Source organism: Halictus rubicundus, chromosome 13 (assembly GCF_050948215.1).
Source record: "Halictus rubicundus isolate RS-2024b chromosome 13, iyHalRubi1_principal, whole genome shotgun sequence".
In the NCBI taxonomy this organism is placed as follows: domain Eukaryota; kingdom Metazoa; phylum Arthropoda; class Insecta; order Hymenoptera; family Halictidae; genus Halictus; species Halictus rubicundus.
Window position 1 is genome coordinate 9,853,672 of NC_135161.1, and position 25,198 is coordinate 9,878,869.

At 39.7% G+C, this 25,198-nt stretch overlaps 1 protein-coding gene across 4 annotated transcripts; it reads left to right on the forward strand.

The window, feature by feature from the left end:
* On the forward strand, positions 1–24,949 carry LOC143360662 (protein croquemort). Of its 4 annotated transcripts, none has more exons than XM_076799707.1 (10): positions 1–200; positions 9,837–10,069; positions 12,407–12,573; positions 17,339–17,483; positions 19,629–19,832; positions 20,480–20,691; positions 21,781–22,189; positions 22,449–22,522; positions 23,285–23,510; positions 23,663–24,949. In XM_076799707.1, the coding sequence occupies exons 2-10, from the start codon at positions 9,953–9,955 to the stop codon at positions 23,831–23,833; spliced, it is 1,725 nt and encodes a 574-aa protein (XP_076655822.1). In that variant the 5' UTR covers positions 1–200; positions 9,837–9,952; the 3' UTR covers positions 23,834–24,949. The 4 variants fall into 4 exon arrangements, with proteins under 4 accessions (XP_076655822.1, XP_076655825.1, XP_076655824.1 ...); XM_076799710.1 differs by lacking the exon at positions 1–200 and adding an exon at positions 2,132–2,153; XM_076799709.1 differs by lacking the exon at positions 1–200 and adding an exon at positions 2,281–2,301.
* Positions 24,950–25,198: the final 249 nt, after the last annotated feature.

A 25,198-nucleotide genomic window follows, 5' to 3' on the forward strand; every position in this document is an offset into this window, starting at 1 on the left:
ATTTATTGAATAAGCCAGTAACAGTCGCGCCGTATACAGCGACGCACGCGAACCGCGAGGCGATTCAGCTTCGCCGTGTGCTCCCTTTTGGATCGCTACGATTCACGATTTCTGACTGAAACGACAGGCTTCTCGATCACTATTGCACGGCCACGTGTTCACCGAGGACCCCCTGTGCTGAGGAATCTGGTCCCATCACGGTGAGCTATGAATTTTTGCATTTTAATCGTCCCTGATCCTCGGCGTCGCGATTTATCGAAATTAGGTGGTGGGGGAAATACAAACGATTTTTATGCGATTTTAGAGCGAACTTTATGCGAAATAGAAATTCTCTAAATGCGTTATACGATGCAGGGCTTAGGTAGAAATTTGTTTTTTCTGTCCGGGATTTGCAAAAGTTGAGAACAATTTTATAGTTGGCAGAGATGATTTTTGGGAGTGGAACAAATTGGAAAATTGTATTAATTTGTTACGCGATGCAGGGCTTAGGTAGAAATTAATTTTTTCAGTCTGGGATTTGCAAAAGTTGAGAACAAGGTAATAGTAGTGGTTATAGATGATTTTTGGTTGTGACATGTGGATTTTTATGCGTATTAATATGTTACAGGATGCAGGGCTTGAGTAGAAATTAATTCTGTCAGTTTAGGATTTGCAAAAGTTGAGAACAATTTCATAGTTGGCAGAGATGATTTTTGGGAGTGGAACGTGGATTTTTATGTGGAATGAAAATTGTATTGATTTGTTACGCGATCCAGGGCTTAGGTAGAAATTAATTTTTTCAGTCTGGGATTTGCAAAAGTTGAGAACAAGGTAATAGCAGTGGTTATAGATGATTTTTGGTTGTGACATGTGGATTTTTATGCAGAATAAAAATTGTATTAATATGTTACAGGATGCAGGGCTTGGGTAGAAATTAATTTTGTCAGTTTAGGATTTGCAAAAGTTGAGAACAATTTCATAGTTGGCAGAGATGATTTTTAGGAGTGGAACGTGGATTTTTATGTGGAATGAAAATTGTATTAATTTGTTACGCGATGCAGGGCTTAGGTAGAAATTTATTTTTTGCAGTCTGAGATTTGCATACGTTGAGAGAAATGTGACAGTGTATGTCTTCTGGTGTTATCACTGAATTGGGGACCGTTCGTTCACTTTCGCTATGTCTGCAGAAAATCTGGAGTATAGTTGTGCGTTTTCGAGAGTCTCAGCTGTTTGTGGCTTCAAAAAGTTCATTCCCAGCAGAAATCTGAGAAACTACATTAAATTATTTTAAAGATTTTGATGTCATATTTACTACAGTATTTTCTTCCAACAGGCTTTTGAAAATCGAAGAAAGAAAATAAAAACAATAAAAGCATTCAGAGAACTCTCGGAGAAATATTGTCGTATCATTTTCAAACTGTATACAATTATTTAAAAAAAAAATAAATGTCTCTATGTAATTCCTGTATCTCGTAACTAATACAGACATTTTTTGCATAAAAATTATCAATTTGTAACCAGCAATCTAAAATTTATATTTAGCAAAAAAAAATCATTAGAGAAATTCGCAATTAACTTTTCGCATGAAAACCCTCGATCTTTACGAACGCAATCAGTACAATTTATATTAAGCAAAAAAAAAAATCCGTCTGTTTATAATATCAGATCGACGGTGAAATTCGCAATTAACTTTTTGCTTGGAGCCGTGTATGGGGGTTGAGCACCCCAAATGGCGAACGGAATTTTCATTGGGGTTCGATGTTTATGGATGTTGTGAACTGGGAATGTCGAAACCTGCGCAAACAATTCCGTCCATTTGCTCGTCTCGATCGCGTGTGTGCGCGCGTCCCGTCGGTAGAGATCAGTGTTGTTTTTCGCACTCGTTGAAAAGCGACTAGCACGCGCGGAAACGCTATAGATAGAAGAGAGGTCCCGAGAAGCCAGGCGTTGTAAGAGATACGGAGGCGACCGATAACGACACTTCGCCGGTGTGTGTGTTTATCTCGAGAGGAAACGAGCGTGTTTCTCTAACGAGGAAACAGTTCGCCCCGTTGCTCAATTGCCGCGGCGAACAACAACAACTAATAATTCGGGGGTCCGCTTCCGCCACGCTCGTCTGGACCCCCCTCTCGAACGAATTTGGCAGGATGACATCTGTTTACGATAGTGCGCCCGTAAGTCTATTGTGGTCCGGTCTACTGTGTCACGACATTGTTGCAATCTCCCAGGCACTGCCAATTCTAATATCAGATTCGAGATCGGATCGAATCGTGTCAAAATATATTTTTTTTTCTATGCTAGTTTCTCACGTTAATTGCCCAGGTAATTGTTCCAACTTCTTTGAAAAATCTGTACCTAAATTGCGTCGCCAAAACTAACCAGTCAACTGTTTCTGAAAACTATACTCGTCGTAAAACAAAATACAGTGATTACTCGATGTATGTCCAAAACACGGGTCTAGATATTGACATATATCGGGCAGGTACACTCCTCGGCGACCGAGGTCTCTGAAGTATCTTGACCCCTCACGGGGTATACCCAGCGGCAGTGGGGACAGTTCTGAGACTTTTATCTGCTAGGCATTTGGGACACATATCGAGTAGACACTGTATTTCCATTTCTTCGTGACTATTATACTCGTCAAAAACAACTTAATCATCTAGTGAGGCGTCTGCAGTCATCTGTGTGCGTCTTGAATGTTAATTGATGATTGATGATCCATAATCGAGTTCAGGTGTTTTGCAATTCAATGTAATGTGGCGTTAGAAACATTGTCAAGGTATTTGTGTGACATTAATCGAGCATTTTAGGACCTCTAGTTAGATGAAGAAATTTTTCATCGATTTTTGCAGATTCGCATAAAAATATTATTATCTGCGCAACTGTGTCATCAGGTTATCTAGCTCGACCAACTGTATTCATTTTTCTTAGTGACTCAATATTCGTGACAAAGCATATGACTGTGCACGGTGTTGTAATCGTCCAACCGCTGCTTATTAAACGAATAACAATGTAATGATTCCTTTGGGTACCTACGTCTCTGACAATCGACCGTAGCTCGTGCTTAGGTCCACTTATCATTTTTTTCGCAAAAGTATTGTTGGAGGGTACTTCTCCTAGGCATCTTGTTGCACCTAATCGTACGTTTCTGTTGAAGCTGTGACAAACTATCAGAGCAACGATCAGAGAAAAGTATAGAAATATTAGACGTGTTATTTAACGGTTTGTAATAGAAGCGTTTATATTGAAGCAACAAGCAGAACAATTTTCAACAGCTGATCGATCTTCAACGTTGCAATGATTTCCGCTCTTGTAGCAATATCATAACAATTGCATAAGCTGGCATAAATGTTCTAGAATGTAGAGCGTAAGCATTTTACATACGAATTGATTAATCGCGTATTCATCCTTAGATCAATCGAATACATTTCCTTGAATTGAGTATTTTTCCTTAGATTAATTGATTATTTATTTACGGATTAATTCAATATTTTTCCTTAGATTAATTGATTATCTATAGATCAGTTGAATTTCTTTCTACAGATTGAGTTTTTGTATTAGATTAATTAGATACTTGTCACGGGTTAATTGAATATTTGCCTACAGATTAATCGTCTTGTTTAATATTTTCCTTGGATTGATTAAATATTTTTCGTTGCGTTAATTGACCATTTATCTTTGGATTTAGATTTCCTTTTTATTTCTCACGAATTCGCGTGTGACAACTTGTTAATCGCACTCGTTAATTTGCGAATAAAAATATTTGTTGTGTCTGTTTTTATGGATGTTTTTGTAACGAAATGGATAAAGATTCGCTCGCGTCATACGAACGTTTCTAACGATACGAAGACAGCGTCCGTTGGCGTCTTTTGTTGGTGGGACTCTTGTTGGCGGACACCACGGGACGGTGAACCAATAAATGACCTCTCATTACTCGGCTCATATATCAAACGCGGCGTATCTGCAATACGGATACGCCGTATCCGCGACAAACCGTAGCAGCCAGACGTCAGACGAACGATATCCTCTGTTTACACAAGACATTGTCCTCCGTTGCGAAATTTTCCAGCTTACCGTGAAAAGAGGTTTCTCTTTGAGCAATTTTAGCCGGCGATTCGAGCCACGCATTAACGAGATCGTTGGGGGATGAAACAACCCCTGTCATCTCAAACTGGGAACGGTGGAGACTTCCGTTTAGATGAAAAATTTATAAAAATAGCAAAATCGATATGTTACCTTGATCTCAGCTTTCTATTGACGAGATTGTTCATTTGGCATCGTTTGGGGGATGAAACTACCCTTATCAATTCTAAATGAACACGTTAGAACTTTCGTTTCAAAAGAAAAAATTGATAACGTCAACAAAATCAGTAGATCACGTTGAACTTAGCTTCCCATCGACGAAATTGTTCATTTGGCATCGGTTGGGGGATGAAACAACCCTAATTATTTCTAAAATAAATACGTTAGATGTTTCGTTTCGAAATAAAAATTCGATAACGTCAATAAAATCAGTAGACAACTTTGATCTTCGCTTCATATCGACGAGGATTTTAATTTGGCATCGTGTGGGGGATGAAACAACCCCTATGAATTAAAACTGAGTGCGTTTAATAGTCCGTTTCAGAGAACAAAAATTAACAACACCGGTGGATTGCGTTGATGTTAATCATCGGTCGACAAGATCGTTCGTTCGGAATCATTGAAGGGATGAAATCGTCATGAGCACGTCTCAGTGTTAGTTTCTCTGTACAGGCAGGTCATCAATGCTCGAGCACGATCACGCGCAGTCATTTTATGATCGTACGACTTCGTCGCGTCGCAGCCAAGTGCATAAGGTTTCGTCGGGAATAGGAGCACGCGATAAACTCGACCTATAAGAATCCGCGGCTCTCCGCTCTCTCGTTCTCTCTCACTCTCTCTCTCTCTCTCTCTCTCTCTCTCTCTCTCTCTCTCTCTCTCTCTCTCTCTCGCTCGCTCGCTCGCTCGCTCTCTCGCTTTCAGTCTCTCGTTCGACAAGCGTAAATCGGCCCCGAGGGAGTAGAGTTCATTGCAACGGAGATAACCGGAGGCCATTCGTGAATGAAAATCTCGCTTGGATGACGAAAAATTGGGAATGATGATTAGACAATTGTCGGAAGACTCGCATACTTATCTTTGAACAATATATTTGTAACAGTTGGTTGGCGGAGCACTAAACGTCACTATTTTACAGTACTTTATAAAAATAACGGGAATGTGTCTAGACAAATTTTTAGCCATTTTCTTTTTATAAGACATATCCAAAGAAATAAATTTATAATAATCGAACATATTAGAAAATATTGAGAATATTAGAAAATATTGAAGATATTAGAAAGTATTGAAAATATTAAAAAATATAGAATAAAAAATGAGATTATAGAATAAAGAATATAGAAATGAGAATATCGAATAAAAAATATAGAAGATTCTCAAAGTGGACGTAGTTTAGTGTCTACCCTTATCTCACCTAAAAAAGTTTAAATCGTCAAAAGGTTAATTTTCGGAAGATCAAGTTCAAAAGTTGCAAATTAAAACTTTGACGTTCTATTCTACTGTTCCAATTAATTACAAGATAAGAACGGTTACGTGAGCATGAGTTATTTGAAGCTTCGATGCATATACAGCTAATTAAAATTCTCAAATAGTAATGATAAGGTGTGTGTGCATATAGTTTTTCAGATACTCATTAGTAATTCGAGATAAACAGCCGTCTGAGTGCGTAGATTAAAATATAAGTAGGAAACTGTGATGTATTATTCCGATGCAACGAATCCATGACAAAAAGTCAACTTGATTCACTCGTATTTCGTAATAAATTGAATAAATGCATGCGCGCCAGGCTCGTAACTATAGCAATGCGCACCGACTTTGTCGACGCTCTCGACTTTGTATTCCATGCGATCTTTTTTTCAAAAATTGAGCATTAGAAAATAATATCCATTCTTGTCACTGAACTGCAAAATCCATGCTCCAAAGCAATTTGAACCGATTAAAAAAATATATTTATTCTCCAGATTATAGTTGGGGGTGTAGAAAATTTTATTTTTAAGTCTGAACTTTTCAAAATTAAAAAAAGTACACATCTAAAAAATTTCAGAAATGGAAATTATTGACGCAAATTCTAGTTAATACAATAAATAAAAAGCAAGCTTTGGGAGGAGAGAGGTTGTGACCCAAAAAATATTGATAAATAGTCCAAAGGTTGCTAGTAGAACAAGATAAAAATTAATAGTTAATAAATACACCATGGATCATTACACAAATTCCCAATTTGACAGGCAACTACAAAAATCCGAATAAGCGACAAATTTCTAATCCTGCTGGAAAACTTTTTGCCTTTGTTAATTGACACGTGTGTTTTTTTTTTTGTGTTCTCCTCACACGATAAACACATGCAGATGCATTCTAATCACATAAACCTCAAGTAAGTTTAAAAACAATCATACGAGTCTAGACGTTAACGACTCTATCGTAATATTTTTATTGTAACAACTCTGTCATGGAGCCGAAGTGTAAAAATATCTCGGTATACGATTCTCGTTTAACGAAGCTTACATAAACATAATTGACGGTGTGTACGCACCGGTTGATTGGATGTCGAGAAGTCTAATGAACGAATGATTTTTTTTACACCTGTTTAATTGTTACCATACGTGCAGGTTATGCTTAATTGAACGAGCTGCGGAACCGTGCACAATCTTTCTTGAAGAACGTGATCTGCATGCGTTAATCGATCTGCGGTCTTCGGCAATTATCTGATTACTTAACTGTTTTCAACTCTGTAGCGTTTTTCCCCTTGATTCGTATGTTGGGTGCGTCTAATCACTGCAGCAAATTGTTATTGAGCGTTAATTGGTCGTGGCTTGATTGCTGATATTTATACGAAAATATGGTGTGCTGAAATATACGGTGTGCCAGAATGCAGTATAATATGCTAAAATGTGGTCGAGCATACTACATGGAATATAGTATAATAGTATATTAGAGTATAGTATGATATACAAAAATATAATATTATTCACTGTAGTAAAATATATTATTTTATTAAATTTTACCGAGGTCTGAAAACGACGTGTTGTTTTGTAAAAATGGCAAAATTGAATTCGTTTCGATAGTGTATAATTTTTATTAGAATACGTGGTTGAATTTATTGAATCATTCCTCACAGAAAGATTCTTATTACTTGAACAATTATGAAATATGTAAACACGTTCATTTGCAAGTATAAATATGTTTTAATTCTAACAATATAATTGTGACTCGCTGGAAATACGTGCGTCTAACTGTTATTAAGTAGGAGAAGCCACTTACAGTTAACGGTATTATAATTCATAGACTGTCACTCCGACCTTCGTTAACAAATGAAAAAAGTTACCGCAGAGAAACGAACGTATTTCTAAAGAATTCTAATTTTTAAATGAAAAGCTGAATGAGAAGACAGCAACATTCAGTGTGTGGCACTTTTAATTGGAATGTCAAAGAACGATTGAAATTCTAAAATGAATTTCCAGTCACCTCGGCACAAAATAAAATAAATTCATAAAATAAAACCTAGCAGATTTCGGTCACCTGGAAACAAAATAGATTCACTAGAAAAAAAAGCTAGCAGATTTCAGTCGCCGTGGAATAAAATGAAATTAATAGGCTAGAAAAGCGGAAGATTGCGGTCAGCTTGAAATAAGATCTCGGGACCTCGTCACGATTAGATCACAGGATTCGCATAGATCTCGAGCTTTGGACTCTCGGTGTCGCGCGAGCACGTTCGGAAAAAAAGGTGACTCGTTTCCAGGGAAACTCTATCACAGTTCGCAACGTCGCAATATGTATCTGCGAGCCAGCGTGCGCAGAGACATAGTCAATCGAGGATTCTTAGACGCTGGCAGTCACGTTCTCCTGCAATCTGCCAGCGGCGACAAAACTATCACTTCCGCGGCTGGGAAACCGCGTGCATTAACACTCGGTTTGACGCACGGTGGTCCCGAACGTCGATTTAAAGATCTAGGAGCTTAATCTGCACTCGGAAACCACTCTAACATCGTCAATCTAACGTTAAATGATTACTGAGATTGACAAAACTCGCCGGGGAACTATTCAATAAATTTATTCCATTGGACGGTAATATATTTGCACAAAAATCGATAAAATTCTGGAGGCACTCTTGTAATTTTTATGAAGTAATGTAGTCTACAGATGTGCGTGACTTTTGTTTCGCCATTTGAGTGTTTTTGGATGAGTCCTACTTTGTGGGATGGCCCACTGTGGTGAGACAAAATTTACTTGATCTGCTACATAATTATTTTTGAATGAATCGTATTTTGTGGGAATGGCTCACTGTGATGAGACCTAATTTAATTTGTTTCACTGCGTGAACATTTTTGTGGGAATAGCCCACTGTGACAAGTGTTAATTTAACTTCTTTTGATACGTGAATACTTTTGGATGAATCCCACCTACATTGTGGGAATAGCACAGTGACACAAAACCACATACAACTTGTTTTACTTCAATAATATTTTTGGAATAAACCCACCTATGTTGTGGGAATGGCCCACTATGACAAGACCTAATTTAATTTGTTACACTATCTGAACATTTTTGAGGGACCACTGTAACAAGACCTCATTCAACTTGTTTCATTTCATGAATATTTTTGGAATAAATTCACCTATCTTGTGGGAATGGCCCACTATGACAAGACCTAATTTAATTTGTTACACTATCTGAACATTTTTGAGGGTATAGCCCACTGTAACAAGACCTCATTCATCTTGTGTCACTTCATGAATATTTTTGGAATAAATTCACCTATTTTGTGGGAATGGCCCACTGCAACAAGAGCTAATTTCATTTGTCACATTATATGAATATTTTTGTGGGAACAGCCCACTATGACAAGACCTCATTCAACTTGCGTTGCTACATGAATAGTTTTGGATGAATCCCACATATTTTGTGGGAAAGGCCCACTGTGACGAGAACCAATTTTTCACCTTGTTTCACTACATGAACATATTTTTTAAGAATCCCACCTATTTCGAGAGAATGGTCCACTGTGACAAGACCCAATTTTCTAACTTGTTGCACTACATGATCATTTTTGTGGGAATGGGCTTATGTGGCAAGACTGTGAATCCACCTATTTTGTGGGAATGGCCCACTGTGTGACGAGACCCAATTTTGTACGTGGTTTCGCTACAAAAACATTTTTGTGGGAATGGCCCACTGAGACCAGACCCAATGGAACTTGTTTCGCTACGTAAGTATTTCGAATGAATCCTCCGATTTTGTGGGAACAGCACACTGCAACAAGACCTAATTTCATTTGTTACATTATATGAATATTTTTGTGGGAACAGCCCACTACGACAAGACCTCATTCAACTTGCGTTGCTACATGAATAGTTTTGGATGAATCCCACATACTTTGTGGGGAAGGCCCACTGTGACGAGAACCAATTTTTCACCTTGTTTCACTACATGAACATATTTTTTAAGAATCCCACCTATTTTGTAGGAATGGTCCACTGTGACAAGACGCAATTTTTTAACTTGTTTTACTACATGAACACTTTTGTGGGAATGGCCAACTGAGACCAGACCCAATGAAACCTGTTTTACTAGATGAATATTTTTGGATATATCCCACCCATTTTGTGGGAAGGGCCCACTGTGGCCAATTGTTTTGCACCACATGAACGTTTGTGGATAAATTTCATTTATTTCGACGACAATCACGTGACCGGCAAGCCGAATGACTGCTCGGGTTCTATCGTAGAAGAACGGCGATGTAGGAACGACTGATTAGATAGACGGTTCCGTTTTGATCTCCGCAGGCCTCCCAGCGCCTCGTAGCACGCCGCCGACGAAGTGCCTAGCCTGACACCGGCAAAGACACACACCAGGCTTGGCCACACATGCTGAGGAGACGAGCAACGAACCTCCCGTCACCATGAGGCCTTGGACCAACAAATCCGTCGGCCTTGGGCTGCTCGGCCTGCTCCTGATCATCACCGGCACGTGTCTGTACTTCTTCTGGCCGGTCATCTTCCATCACATCCTCCAGACGGTAGGATTCTTTCCAACTAATTAAATCATAACCCTGAAGATGTTTGCCTAATCCGAGAGCACTCGATTCATCAACGTGGAAAAATGCTTCTCCCGTAAAATCACCTCCCCTCGGCACTCATGTCATTTTTTCTCGATGACCATTTGACGAATCGTGTTGAAATTTTGTACGCTTTTACTAGTATGGGTGACAAGTATTTTAGCCGCAGGGTTTTTCGAAATTCGACCCAGGGCCGGATTGACAGCATCGTTTAGGTTAACACGTCGGTAGAACGTTATCACAGATCCACACGCTTCTAGAAATATTGAGAAATTTTTCTCGCCAACTAATCTATCGTAGAATTGAAGATTGAGGCTTCCTCTGAATAACGCAAGCTTAAAAATTGACGTACGATTTTTGTAAACAATTTTATCGAGGTTTCAATGAAAGACGTGTACCAACTTCACGGTAATACCACGAGAACTTTACTCGAGCGAACCTGTGTCTCATTTTTGTTTTATAAAACAGCTTCAATCTACAAATCTGTGAAAGATTCAGTCACGAAATAAATTTATCAACGATTCTAGAGACGTTTCAATTCGGCACATTTTCTTGAAGTGGCTGCAAGAATTAGAAAAAAATTTATTATGACACCAGTGTACTCCCAACTCTTTAGCAAAATGTTAATTCTATTGGTATAGTAATTTTTAATAGTTTCTATAAATTCGTCGAATAGGAAGAAAAGGGTCCGTACCTCGTTCCAATTTTTGCCGGAATTAATTGCACAAGTAATTGTCGGCGACTCGACTGGCTAAACATCTTGCTCCTAATGACGATCCCCGTAATCACCGATAAATCCTTCGATCAATTGAACAATCGTCCACTTTTCCAATCGCGACCAGACACCGGCTAGACTGTTCTCTATTTTCGACGGCCCGTAAATTTTCGAAGCAGTCGGAAGTCGTGTTTCTCGCGTTTCTATCTGGCCACGGTGTCGAGACTCCGAAGATTCTTTTTTAAAGTCGCGATACGCGCTAGAGATAACCCAAAGGCCATCCGACAGAAATCCTCGGGCAAGAGAAAGAAAATGGAGCGGTCGCGACTCCGTTTATACGACTCGCTCTCTCGTGTCCGAGAATGAAAGGAGCGAAATAAAAAATCGATAGCAGATAAGCCTTCTAAATATACTTCAGAATAGCTAGAAGATTGTTTGCCTGAAAAGAATGTTTTCGCGAGGGCCAGGACAGGTTTAAAAGATTACATTCCTCTCGATCACTATCGCCGGTTCTTGTTTGTACCAAACCTATTGCTACACGAGTGTTCGGAACATGATGCTGCACTCCAAATAGCAGTTAACATTTTGCAAACAAGTGCGAAGATTATCTACGGTGTAAACAAACGCGTTAGTTTGTAGATCTCCGGAAAGTTGGAGAAACAAAATCGATGAATAAAATTGTTTCAAAAGAATCCTGCTTGTAAATAGAATCAAAAACTGAAACTTTTGCTGCGAGCAATAGTCAAAATTGATTTATTGTTCAAAGAATTTCTGCAAGTCGAGAATAGGAAGATAAAAATTTAGTTTGTAGATCTATGGAAAGTTGGAGAAACAGAATTGATGAATAAAATTGTGTTTCAAAAGAATCCTGCTTGTAAATAGAATCAAAAACTGGAACTTTTGCTGCGAGCAATAGTCAAAATTGATTTATTGTTCAAAGAATTTCTGCAAGTCGAGAATAGGAAGATAAAAATTTAGTTTGTAGATCTATGGAAAATTGGAGAAACAAAATTGATGAATAAAATTGTGTTTCAAATGAATCCTGCTAGTAAATAGAATGAAAAATTTCTGAAACTTCTGCTACGAGCAATAGTCGGAATTGATTTGTTATTCAAAGAATTTCTGCAAATCGAGAATAGAAAGATAAAAATTTTAAAATTTCTCAGGAGGTCTCCCGATGAATATTGCGATTTGGACACCTGCCATTTCTCCGGGAATAATTTGCTTGTGTCGATTGTGGGTCAATCGATAATTAAAAGTGTACAAAGTAAAAGCTGATTGGAATTGTTGATATCAGATAAACTGGAGGACAGATATCGTCGTGACAATCGTCAATTAAGCACGTCGCTCTGTCGTCTTAAGTCAATGGACGATAGAAACTGTACCTTCGGGTGAATGTTGCTGCAAAAATTTCAGTATCGTGTACAAATTATGGCAGAAACGAGAAATTGGTCGATTCAATGTTTCTATTAAAAATGCTGAAACTTCGAAACTCGGCAATATCGGTATCCCTCAAATTACCACCAAGAGGAATTCATAGAATCCACAATTTATTAACGAATCAACAATTTTTCGTGCCACAGGAGATGCCGTTATCGCCGACGTCAAAATCATTCGAGGTCTGGAACGACACGAGCACTTTGCCACCGATGTACCTGAAGATTCGCTTCTTCAACTGGACGAATCCCCACGAGCTGCGAGTCAAAGGGAAGAAACCGATCCTGGAAGAAGTTGGACCGTACGTTTTTCGGTAAGCAATTGAAAAAAGAAAAGGATTGATCGCGCATAGGCTGACTTTCAATTGAAAAAGAAAATGAATTGGGAGCGAAGCAAAACGCGAGAAGAGAGGAGGAGAAGAATGTCGAAATCGTTTCGACACGAGCTGTGCAATATTCCCTCGAGGCCATCGCTCTGATGCCCGGTCTTCGGAAACATAGTGATCGCGATCGGCTAACAATTAACGTACCCCGTTCCCCGCTCGTCGAGCACGTCACTGAAATCTCGGGGACTCGACGGGAAAAATAAAAGCATCGTTTAGTTGCGAACGGAAGCCGTTGCGTAATATTGGATTGCCTGTCGGTCGATGCGATCTGGGCGTGCGCGAACTTGTCCCGCGATTATGCGAACGATGCCAGTGCCATAACCGGTGCCATAATCGGCACCGGACCTTGGACAGCCCTTTCCCTGGGCAGATCGCAGAAACGAATTTTTGGACCTTCTTATTTTCGAGCGTCTGACAGGGTGTAAAATCGACTACTGAAAATGGTTCGCTTGTGGTAGGGGATTTTGTTATGGGGAAATAAAAGAGGAAAGAGGTGTTTTATGGTTTTGTTCCTCCTTGCTGATCGTGATGAAAAAAAATTTATTTAAAGGGTCAAGTATTAATAGGCTGGGTCAAGTAGATTCTTAAGTAGATTCTCTTCAGTAGATTCTTCCTTTGATTGATCTTTAGTCAGACACAACGTGTTAACGCTGTATAAATTAGACGGAGTATTGTATGCAGTTACAGCATGCTTGAGCTCTTATAAATTGACATAAAATAATGTTTACGAAGTACACTGAACCCTTGATAGAGTGAGAAAATTTTCTACCGACTCCTTTTTCAATAGATCTATAAAAATTAATAGCATAAAGATCCGCAATGCACTTACAAAAGTACTTAAAAATTTTCAAAGAAATTTTAAACAAATCGACACAAAATTAGTATTCATAAAAAGGGAGAATAAACTGAAAAGGGGATGAAGAGGAAGAACAACCCCCTTTCCACCCTCTAGTCCATTGTTGCTTTAAAATTATTTGATCAGAGACGAAAAATGTGTGCATCGAAGTATCAAAGAATGATACTTTCACACGTCCAGGTGTCAAACGATGATAATTGCATGCATGAAGACGTCAAAATGTGATTAGACATGCGTTCTATTCTCGATCATGCGACGATTACCAAGACGTTGCACCGTCCCGTAGACAAGCCTAATCGATCCATCCACGAGGGCATTCTAATAGGCCGCCTAATCACGATAAGAAAGACATAGTTAACCTCGCGATATTGACTTCTTAATGAACGAGTAAAACGTCTACGACGTTCGCTCGACCGTGGCGTAGGTGGTTCGAAAGGTTGCATCAAGTAATCACTTAATTAATTACTTTCTTCTTGTCGGCGTCGAACAATGACCAAGAGGCAAACCGTTAACCCTTAAGGGCTGACACAACCCTCAAGGTATATATTTTCCAAACTCAATATTTATCTTTTCGATATAAATGAGATTCAATAAAAATATTCAACTTTTATGCAGTTAAAACATTTACATCTGTTAAGGGATGATTCAACCCTCAAAGTATATACTTTTTAAACTGAATACTTATCTTCTCAATATAAATGAGGTTCGATAAAAATTTTGGACTGTTACGCAGTTAAAACATTTACATCTGTTAAGGGATGATGCAACCCTTAAAGTATATACTTTTCAATCTGAATATTTATCATTACAACATAATTGAGATTCGATAAAAATATTCAACTCTTATGAACATTTTCACCTGTATCTTGAAAACGATAAAAAATTATCAAAATTCATATCATTCACTTTTAATGTTCAGTCCATTCAGTATTAATAGTGTTCTAACAAATAAAGCATTAATTTCATTGATGACCCAAAGCAACCATAAACAAACACCTGCCCCATATTTCGCAAGCGTCCCAGTTCTGAAACAGTGTCAGAAACCTTAATCACCTTTCCACTCATGGCGAGATCGCATAAAAATGATCCAATAAAAACTCAGTTGTCCATATGCAATAATGCAATACCAGGCGCCAGATGCAACCAAAAAGTGCTCTCATGATCCTGTGCGATGACGTCCTGTTAAATAATTTTAAAAAAGGAAAACCTGGTTCTTCTGTCTGACTGGGCCATTAATAAATGACGAAATAAAATTGAAAACAATCGTGGCAACGTTCGCTGAGGAACCGGATCACCTAAATCCTCTGATCACCTTGAAGAGGACGATTGCAGCAGAGGTGGTTTTATTGCTGCCGAACCCCAAGGAATGCAGTTCCGAAATCGAACGCGTTCCCAGATCCCAAACAAGTTGTCCAGACATTTTTAAATTCGTGCGGCCATGGTGTTCTGGATCGAGAGTGCAGTCGCGCGTGCACTTGCAGTTGCAATGCGGTCACGGTTACAGCTCGTGCACGCCCCATAGTGTCACCGATGCATCCCGAACGTGGAAAAATACGATTTAGACCAAAAAACGAAAAATCAACTTTCAGTTTCTTTTTATAACCTCTCTAACCCTTTAGTTGCCAAATAGAAAAATTATTGCAGATTTTTATGTACTTGGGTGATCAATAGGACTTTATGCATTGCGTAAAATTTTTATTTTGCATACAGATCCACTGTCTAGTGACTAATTTAAAACTTTAAACCAAATGCAATACTGTTGAATATCGTAGAAAATTTCGCATCAGTAGAAAGACCGGAATTACGACAACCGTCGACCCATGTTTTCCAAAACGTACCCTATAAAAACATTTGTAACTCGTGCAATTTCGATTATTTTTACTTGAAAAAAATCACACACGTACTTCAAATACCAGTGAACATATGTGTAAAATCCCAATACAAAAGGTTTAATACTTTTCCTGAAAATAATTCGTAAAGAGGACCCATGTGTTCCAAGACATACCCTATAAAAAAATTTGTAACCCGTGCAATTTCGATTATTTTTACTTGAGAAAAATCACACACGTACTTCAAATACCAGTGAATATATGTGTAAAATACCAATACAAAAGGTTCAATACTTTCTCTGAAAATAATTCGTAAAGACGACCCAGGTTTTCCGAAACGTACCCTATAAAAAAATATATAACTCGTGTAATGTTAATTAGTTTCACTTGAAAAAAATGACACATGTCCTTCAAATGCCAGTGAACGTGTGTGTAAAATCCCAACGCAAAAGGTTCGGTACTTTTACTGAAAATAATTCGTGCAAGAACGGTCTCGAACACCAGAATCCCCCCTTAAGGTCTCCAAATTCGTGTTGTCGTTTGGAATCGTGATTCCCACTTTGCGACCTCGAAATTGGGACAATGGAGGCACACATTCCACCCCAGATGGGACCCTGTTTCTCGTGTTCGGTTTCCGAGACGGTTGCACAACAAAAAGATTGCGCTGGCAACAATAAGAGAGCATTAAGGCGCATCCGCGCGCTTAGGCGGCCGGCAATTGTCGCGTCAAATCTAATCAACGGGAGACACGTACGGATATGTAGGCTAAAGCATCGAATCACGGCTGTCTAATCGTGGCCAAGCGAGTCCCCTAATTGGCCGTCGAGCAGCGCGGAACTGATTCTAAACAGCGGCTTTCTTAATTGCACAGTGCACGCTCCGCGTGCTCGCCTAATTCCACGCGGTATACTCTACCGGTTTCCGTTCGACCACCGGCATTGGGCTGCTGAGTAAACAATATTGTGTGTTGTGGAAACTGTCCAACGAATCAGCAATTACGTAACCGAGTACAAAAATCTTCTGAAAACTTTCGATATCACCCATGACAACGCACTAATTTACAAGAACATTGAAAATTTTTATTACTTGATTTCATGCATTTGTGACAAAAAATGAGGCAATTTAAAGTGGTAGAAAAATTAAATGAATCTACACGCCGATAAGGATTTTCAATTTATTAGGCTCAGTAAAGAAAACAAGAAATTTTAAAAAGAAAAAAAAAGTAAAAGTAAATTCCTGTTATTGAATATTTTTTGAACCACCTCTTTTTTGTTACAAAGTAGTTTGAGAAATTTGCTTTTCTTTTTGGAATCTTAGAGATCCAAAATTTTTTACTGCAAACATTCAAAATTTTTAGATTGAAAATTATGTTATCGCACTTCTTTTTTTCCTCTGGCGCTACGTAAGTGTTCAGAAGGAGTGTTTTGTTGGAAAAAATGTCGCTTATCAACACTTACAAACACTCTATATACAAAGTGACACGAGCAGGTTGCACATCAGGTAAAAAAATTTAGTATATTATATTTGCTCAAGTGCACTTCTAACGTCGTGCATCGTGCTACGACAGAAATACGACAATAATATATGGAATCATAAATTTAAAAATTTTTAGTGATAATTCAATTATGTAAGGAAAGCAATAGTTGTGTAGTAGAAGTAGGACAAATCTGATAAGGTAAAATGTAAACTAACAAACATGTAACATAAATAAAAGGGATCTGATTGGGACTGAAATTAAATAATCTTTCTTCTGCTAAAGTCAATCGTCGTATGTAATTTATATGGACAATTTTGTATTTTCTTGTTACTGGAAAATTTTATATTTTCTTGTTACTGGAAAATTTTGTATTTTCTTGTTACTGGAAAAGTTTGTATTTTCTTGTTATTGGAAAATTTTGTACTTTCTTGTTACTGGAAAATGTTGTGTTTTCTTGTGACTGGAAAATGTTGTGTTTTCTTGTTACTGGAAAATGTTGTATTTTCTTGTTAATGTGCGATATTTTTGCAGGGAAATTCGGCAGAAAGCAGACGTGGCCTTTCACCCCGAGAACAATACTGTCAGTTACTTTTATCGAAGATGGTGGTACTTTGTTCCAGAGCTGACCAACGGCTCTTTGAGCGACCCGATCGTGCAGTTGGACACTGTCGCGCTGGTAAGTATACAGAAACCTTGAATCGGCGATTTTAATTGCTTCGATCAGTCGTGTTGATTTTACCGTCAACACAACTGTCGATAAAAGTGATTAAACACCTGCGTCGCATTTAATTAGTAACAGATCCTTTCCGCGTACGAGGAACTACCTCTTCTGCGGTTCACGATATATTATTTTCTTTTTTTCCATAATCGTTTACCGATCGCGGAAGCAAATGTTAATGACTAGATTTGCTCAGCTTAGATAATTATGCTCGCGGAAATAAAAATTCTTGAAGATTCGTTTCGTATATTGTGTAGTGTTTAAAAGTAGAAATATTGTGAAAACAATATTTATTATTTCAAAATAATAATAGATTATTTTTTAAAATTATCTCCTTTTCTTTTTTATTTGGAAACACCTAACTGGTGATTTGAAAAGATTAAGAAGAGATTATAGTTGACGCATTAACGATAGTAATCTGCTGAAAATATTTTGTTTCGCAGCGTGATATCATTGAATTAAAAATCGATCAATTGATTCCTAGTAATCGGTATTGAAAAGTTTCATTTCGTATATTGCAGTACACTTGAGAGTAAAAATATTTTCAAGCGTTTGTTCTTGAAACACTGACGCCCCTGTATCTTCAGAAGATCAAGAACACTATGAGATAATTGTAGTCGAAGAATTGATGATAGTAAATTTCTGTAAATACTTTATTTCGCAGCGTGATATCACCGAAAACCTTGAAAATCGATTCAACTTTCCAGCATGAATACATTGACCTATGATCTCGGGCAGTTTCATATTGATATCACGCGATATTCTCGTTAAACGCTCAATTGTCCCATCCACCATTCACAAATTCAACGATTAATCCGGAATTTATTGGTTTCCTCGACAAATACTGTATTCGGTACACGGCCCGTGTGCATTTCATGAATCGTTAAACCCGTTTCCAAATATGGCGTGAAATAATCTTCGAAAAATACACAGCTGCGTTCAAACATCGAGACTTGCCGGCCTCGGTATCTTTTGAATCAATAATGTGGAGAAACATTTGCTCGTATCGTTGATCCATGTAATATATGAAAACTTTTTTCCGATTAGATTTTTTCCGATAATCGACTTTATATCTGGCTGTGTCACTGAATCAGCGATAAAAACGTGTGTACACCTAACAGACTGAATATTTTAGACTAAACATGGTTCGACGCGTTCTATAATTATCGATTCACATATATTAGTTTAAATTGAATATGCAGGGAAACAGAAACACAATAAAATGAAATGGACTCGAGATAAGATAAATTGACTCTAGATAGTAACAATTTAATTTGAGAAAATTTAATTTCTGGCTCCACAGAAAAATCAGTGTTCAGAATTACCACAAAATTCTAGGAAAATTCTAAGGAAATTCTAAGGAAATTCCAAGGAAATTCCAAGGAAATTCCAAGGAAATTCTAAGGAATTTCTCAGGAAATTCTCAGGAAATTGTCAGGAAACTAAGGAAATTGTCACGAAATTTTAAGGAAATTCTAAGGAAATTCTAAGAAAATTGTAAGGAAATTCTAAGGAAATTCCAAGGAAATTCCAAGGAAATTCCAAGGAAATTCCAAGGAAATTCTAAGGAATTTCTCAGGAAATTCTCAGGAAATTGTCAGGAAACTAAGGAAATTGTCACGAAATTTTAAGGAAATTCTAAGGAAATTCTAAGAAAATTGTAAGGAAATTCTAAAGAAATTCTAAGGAAATTCCAAGGAAATTCTCAGGAAATTCTCAGGAAACTAAGGAAATTCTAAGGAAACTAAGGAAATTCTAAGGAAATTCTAAGGAAATTCTAAGAAAATTCTAAGAAAATTCTAAGGAAATGCTAAGGAAATTCTAGAGAAATTCTAGGGAAATTCTAAGGAAATTCTAAGGAAATTCTAAAAAAATTCTAAGGAAATTCTAGGGAAATTCTAAGAAAATTCTACGACAAATCACAAATTTAAAGATTTGAAAGCCATCAGGCGCGTCGACTTCCTCGACCAACACCGCATACAAGTGCAAAGCATTGTGCCTTCCCCTATCAATTAGTTATTATGATACAAATTTGAGGATCGCGAGAGAACTGAAGAGTCTCTCGACGCTTAATCAGTCTAATTAATCGGTCTCTGATTTCAGTCAGCGAAACACAAGGTGCGCTATCGTGACGAGATAATGCAGGGCACCCTGTCCTTCCTGTTATCCTCCTCATCGGTGCACACTACGAAAACCGTGGACGAGCTTCTATTTACCGGCTACGACGACTCGTTGATCAAACTCGGAAGACTGGCTACCGTGGGGGAGGACATACCACCCTTCGACAAGTTCGGCTGGTTCTACATGGTGAGTTGTTTCTCTGTGTACAGTACATACATAGACAAATGGGGTTCCTTCGCGAGGGCAAGCAAGCAAGCTGAAATTGTTTATTTAATTGTGTCGAGGGCGTGCAGAAGGTCGAAGATGCGATTTGCGCTGTCGTAGCAACGGCATTGCAGCCGGCGATAAATTATTCGCAGCGAGACTTAAATTGCTACTGAATAGGACAGGTCACGTTGTAGGTCGCTGAATGACGAATGAAAAGCAATGGGAGGCATATTATGTATTAATTCGTTCCCGTCACGCGTGCAACATTTATGCCAATGCACACCTCGAGACGAACAGAAGGAACACTATCGTTCCCCTCGCTAGGCTGAAAAGACCTCGGCACCTGAGGAATTTATTATAGCCATTGATCCCAGCGGAGCTCTTCGATTAGGAGAATCCACCCCCGAGTCCAGCCCCCGATTTTAAATTTTCATTGTCAGCAGCTTTTGACAGGGTTTTCTATTTTTGACATTTATACTTTCATTTAAAAAATGGATCCTCAATTGTCAAGTGAATAGTGCTCCCCCTGGAAAGAATTTTTTACACTATTATAATTTTATGTTCTTTCTAAAATATGTCCTTTTATAATAATTTTCTCCGAGTCATTTTTAATTTATTTTTCACAGAGAAACGGATCGACGATGTTCGACGGTCACTTCAACATGGACACAGGGGCAGCGGACATCAGTCAGTTCGGCGTGCTGAAGAAGTGGAACAACAAAGACACCACAGGCTTCTTCAAGAGTCCCTGCAACGTCGTGGAAGGTAGCGCGGGAGAGTTCTGGCCGCCGTATCGTCGGAAAGACGAGATCGTGCTCTTCAGCGGCGACTTGTGCAGGTCAGTGATAATAAGAAAGGGAGACCGCGCCCGGCCGATCGTTAATTAGTCTCGTCGACGGGCGCTAAATTGAGCGTCGCCGAACCTCGGACAATCTTAATTCCCACGTTCCCCCATTAACCTCCGAGACATGCAAATTGGATCGTCCGGTAATCCTGTTTGAACGTCGCAGCCAATCAGCCCGATGGCGCTTGCAGCCTGCTGCGATACTAATTAGGCACCTTTCGATGATGCTCGAATCGTTTCGATGAATTGTCCGAATTTTATTCGGAATATTTTTCTTATCGCAAACCGTGAGTTTGGGGGTGGGGTTGTACTCTGAACACTTAGATCAAAATGAACTTGTCACAGTTTAAGGGCTTCTAGCTTTCTTTTGAGCCCTCAAAAGCTTCAAAATTTTCATGGAAACGCATTTTAAAATTAATTTGAAGTAACCCCTAATGTTCAATCATTTTTGTCCGAACTACCTCCCGCGTTTTTCGATTCTTCAATATGATTACGAGATTGCTTTGTGAACTAAAATTATCCTATCATAAAGTGCCATTCTTCGCCTTTAATTTGAGCCCTGAAACTTTCAAAAATTGTTACAGGAACACATTTCAAAATCAATTTGAAGTAACCCCTTAAATTCAGTACTTCTTATCCGAACTACCCTTCGAGTTTTATCGATTTTTCAACAAGATTGCGAGTTTGCTATTTAAACCAAAGTGATCCTATCATAAAGTGTAATTCTTCGCCTTCACTTTGAGCCCTCAAACTTTCAAAAATTCCTACGGGAACACGTTCTAAAATTGATTCAAGTATACCCCTTAATTTCGAGTCAAATTTGTCCTAGCTGACAGTCGGATTTTCCCAATTTTTTAATATGTTCTCGCATTTCTTTTGGAAGCTAAATACCCCCATCACAAAGTGCCATTTTTTACCTTTAATTCAAGCCCTCAAACTTTCAAAAATTCCTACGGGAACACATTTCAAATTTGACTTCTTTCTGACACAATCCAGTAGGTCAAGTACCCTATTAATATTTTTACATTAAGAGAGCTGTCTGACATTTAATAAATTTCTCGTTGTTCTTCGATTGTTTATCAGACCATTGACATTCGAGTACGCGGAATCATCATTCCACAGCGACGTGGAAGGCTACCGGTACATTCTCAGCGAGAAAACCCTAGGCAACAACACAAGAAGACGCTACCCCCACGAACAAGCAAAATTCTTCGAACCTACCACCACCACGGAGGACTTCTTCGAGGCGGAACACTCTTCAGAAGTGACAGACTCCCCCGACGAAGACCCTGACGTTGTAAACATAGGCAACTGTTATTGCAACGGAAGATGCACCCCCGTAGGCATGATGAACGTCAGCTCTTGCCGCTATGGCGCACCAGTGTTCGCCAGTTTGCCTCACTTCCACAGAGCTGACCCTAGTCTTCGGGAAAGTGTCATTGGACTGAACCCGGACGAGGACAAGCATGATTTCTCCATCACCCTCGAACCGGTGAGTTGGTCTTCGCCTATAACAATTCATGAGCAACATTGTTCAGTGAATCTTACTACGTCTTGATTGAACACCAAATCGATAGAGTCCAAAATGTATACGCCATTTCGCAAGATGTAGATCTTGATAATTCCAACAATTTTAAACTGAAAAATTTGAAACTCCTACCGATATTGGAAGACTTACTGTTAATGTTGTAAATTATTATATCGATTGTTGAACTGCCCACTCCTCAAGGATCGGATAATCATGCTTTCAGACAACGGGCATCCCCTTGAAAGTGTCGGCAATGCTGCAGGTGAACGTTCTCCTGGAGCCATCAAAGACTGTGTCGTAAGTACGTTCCCAAATAAAATCTCGTCACGTGGACCTGTATATCCCATTATGCTAACTAACAACGACATGCCCGAGCCTGCATTAAAATATTTAGAGAACCTCTAGCCTCTAGAGGAAACGAAAAAATAGATGAAAGTCTTCGTAGACGAAGTCCTCACAGAAGAAGTCTTCATGACAGAGTCGTCAGACTAAGACTTGTCCCCCACTCTACACTTCCCCTCCTACGAAGCCATTCCCCCACTCTTCCCCCACGACCGCGTCACGTGACGCGTTTCACCTCCGTCGTGCATGTGTCACGTGACTAATCCGGTACTGGCAAAGAGGGGGTAACAGTTCCCCCTCAGTTCGTGCTCCCTCCCCTCATCTGACGTCACTAGTCACCAGACTAATACTTGTCCCCCACTCTACCTTCCCCTTCTACGACGCCATTCCCCCACGTGCATGTGTCGCTGTGTCACGTGACTAATCCGGTGCGGGCAGAGAGGGGGTAACAGTTTCCCCTCAGTTCGTGTTCCCTCCCCCCTCAGCTGACGTCACTAGTCACCAGATCAAGACTTGCCTCCCCACTCTACCTTCCCCTTCTACGACGCCATTCCCCCACGTGCATGTGTCGCAATGTCACGTGACTAATCCGGTGCGGGCAGAGAGGGGGTAACTGTTTCCCCTCAGTTCGTGCTCCCTCCCCTCATCTGACGTCACTGCTTCATAGAAGAAGTCTTCGTCGAAGAAATCATGATCATCTGTGCTATTCGCGTTTAGGCTATACAAGGAGGTGCCAACGATCTACTTCCCAGTGTTGTGGTTCACGCTGGAGGTCGAGGCCACGGACATGTTTGTGGATGACCTGAAGACGTTGCTGTCCTTGCCCGACGTCTTCAGATACATCGGTGCGATCCTCGTTCTCGTTGGATCGCTGACGATCTTCACCGTAGCGTTGCTGTACCTGTTGAGCAGGCAGCGTGCCAATTCAGTGGCCAATGATAAGGTAACCGACCCCTGTTTCAAGCTGTTGCTAGATTGCTGAAGAATCAGAAGGAGATATTAGAATCTGAAATATTAATGCAACTTTGAGAGGTCCTTCTAGAATTAGTTCACGCGTACTCTTTGAATCTTTGGATTACTATGGACATTTTCCAGGCCATAAAGCCTCACATGCTCGTGTCCCCGGGCAACAAATCCGAGCTGATCTACCTGGACACCAACGAAGGCAAGGACGACGCCCACATGAGAAACGATCGCAAACTGTACCCCAGCTCGATCGAGTGCTTCAACATGGACCTACAATCGAAGCTTCGCCCCCAGAAGTAGACGACGAGATTCGTCGACCAAAGGTTTCCATAGATCTTCGATGGATCTTCGATCCCCCAACGCAGAGATCTCCGAGCGCTGCTTCGTTAGTCGTAGGAACACGTTATTCCGCGACTTCGAGCTCTAGATCTAGGATTTTCGAGGCTGAACTCTCAGGCCGGACGTGTTAGATAGCTCTGAAATAGGTAGGCTCTTTAGATAAGGAACGCGCGACGACCTTGAGAGATGCTCTTCGAGTTCTTCTTCAAGATCTTCTCCGAGGTCTTGAAAGTTGTTCGTGCAAGACTCGGGCCAACCCGAGGTCGTCGAAATTGGTCTTCGAGGACTCGGAAGAGTCCGAGATCTTGAAGAAGCGAGGCACACGGTGTCTCCGTTGGGTCAAGCCTAATCAATCGACGTGCCTCGAGCAATCATGACTACACAGAGTGAAATTTGTAAGACTGACGAATAGCGATCGAAGCTCCAATTAGTGCCTGACAGCCGAGGTTTATAGCGTGATTAGTCTCTATCATGAATGCGCGACGATCGCCGATCGAGCCAATGGACGAACGACGGTTCCCGAATCGTTTCCGGGTTTGCGAATAGGATTAGTTTAATATATGGGACCAACGAAGGGAGCCGCGGTTGACAGTGTCGAAACAATATGTCAATTCGAAGGTGCCAAGTTCTGGAAGGTGCTGGTCGTTTGAACCAGCTCTGGATAGCAATATTATACCATATACCGTCGCGTTGACAATTAGCGAGCGATAGACGACGACCGACGACGTCTAGAGCCGACGCGCATGTTCCTCATTGTTCGCGAAAGATGACAACGTTTGTGCCAATACTTTTCTAGCCGCGATTCATTTTAGTCAATTAAGCCAGGTGTCCTATTTACAGTGTCACTTGTACTCGCAAGTTTGTTTCGCGCCGACGGACCGATCGATAGATCGGCTCATTGCCATCGACCTGCCCGATGCCTATGAGTCGATCAAGTGCAATTTTTAGTTGTTAATCGTAGCCTCATCGGGTTTCTGTTGGAACGCGGAGGGCCCGGACGACTGCCCTCGGCTGTTCTAGAGACGGAAATTTTGTATTGTATTTTAATAAATACTTCAAAGCTCTTTTATTTCCTTAGGAACATGGTCGAGAGTGACTCTGACAACACCTTCTTACCGTTTTCATATTGACACACGTTGCATCGTTAAAATCGTTCTGTTCCCGCATCCGTGTCTCCTTCTTTCGATCTTCTAAAGCATCAGTGGTGTTATAGAATTTTCTGGCAACTGCGAACAACGGTATGTAATATTTTTATAATTGTTTAATGTTAAACTACATCGGTCAGTAGGTACCTGTTACAAAAATATTGCAAACGATCCGATTTGC

Excerpts from the sequence above, each read along its gene's own strand:
- LOC143360662 (XM_076799707.1), top strand. The coding sequence starts at position 9,953 with ATGAGGCCTTGGACCAACAAATCCGTCGGCCTTGGGCTGCTCGGCCTG. Across the intron at positions 10,070-12,406 it reads TCCATCACATCCTCCAGACG|GAGATGCCGTTATCGCCGAC; the intron begins GTAGGATTCTTT and ends TTCGTGCCACAG. Across the intron at positions 22,523-23,284 it reads GAGCCATCAAAGACTGTGTC|GCTATACAAGGAGGTGCCAA; the intron begins GTAAGTACGTTC and ends ATTCGCGTTTAG.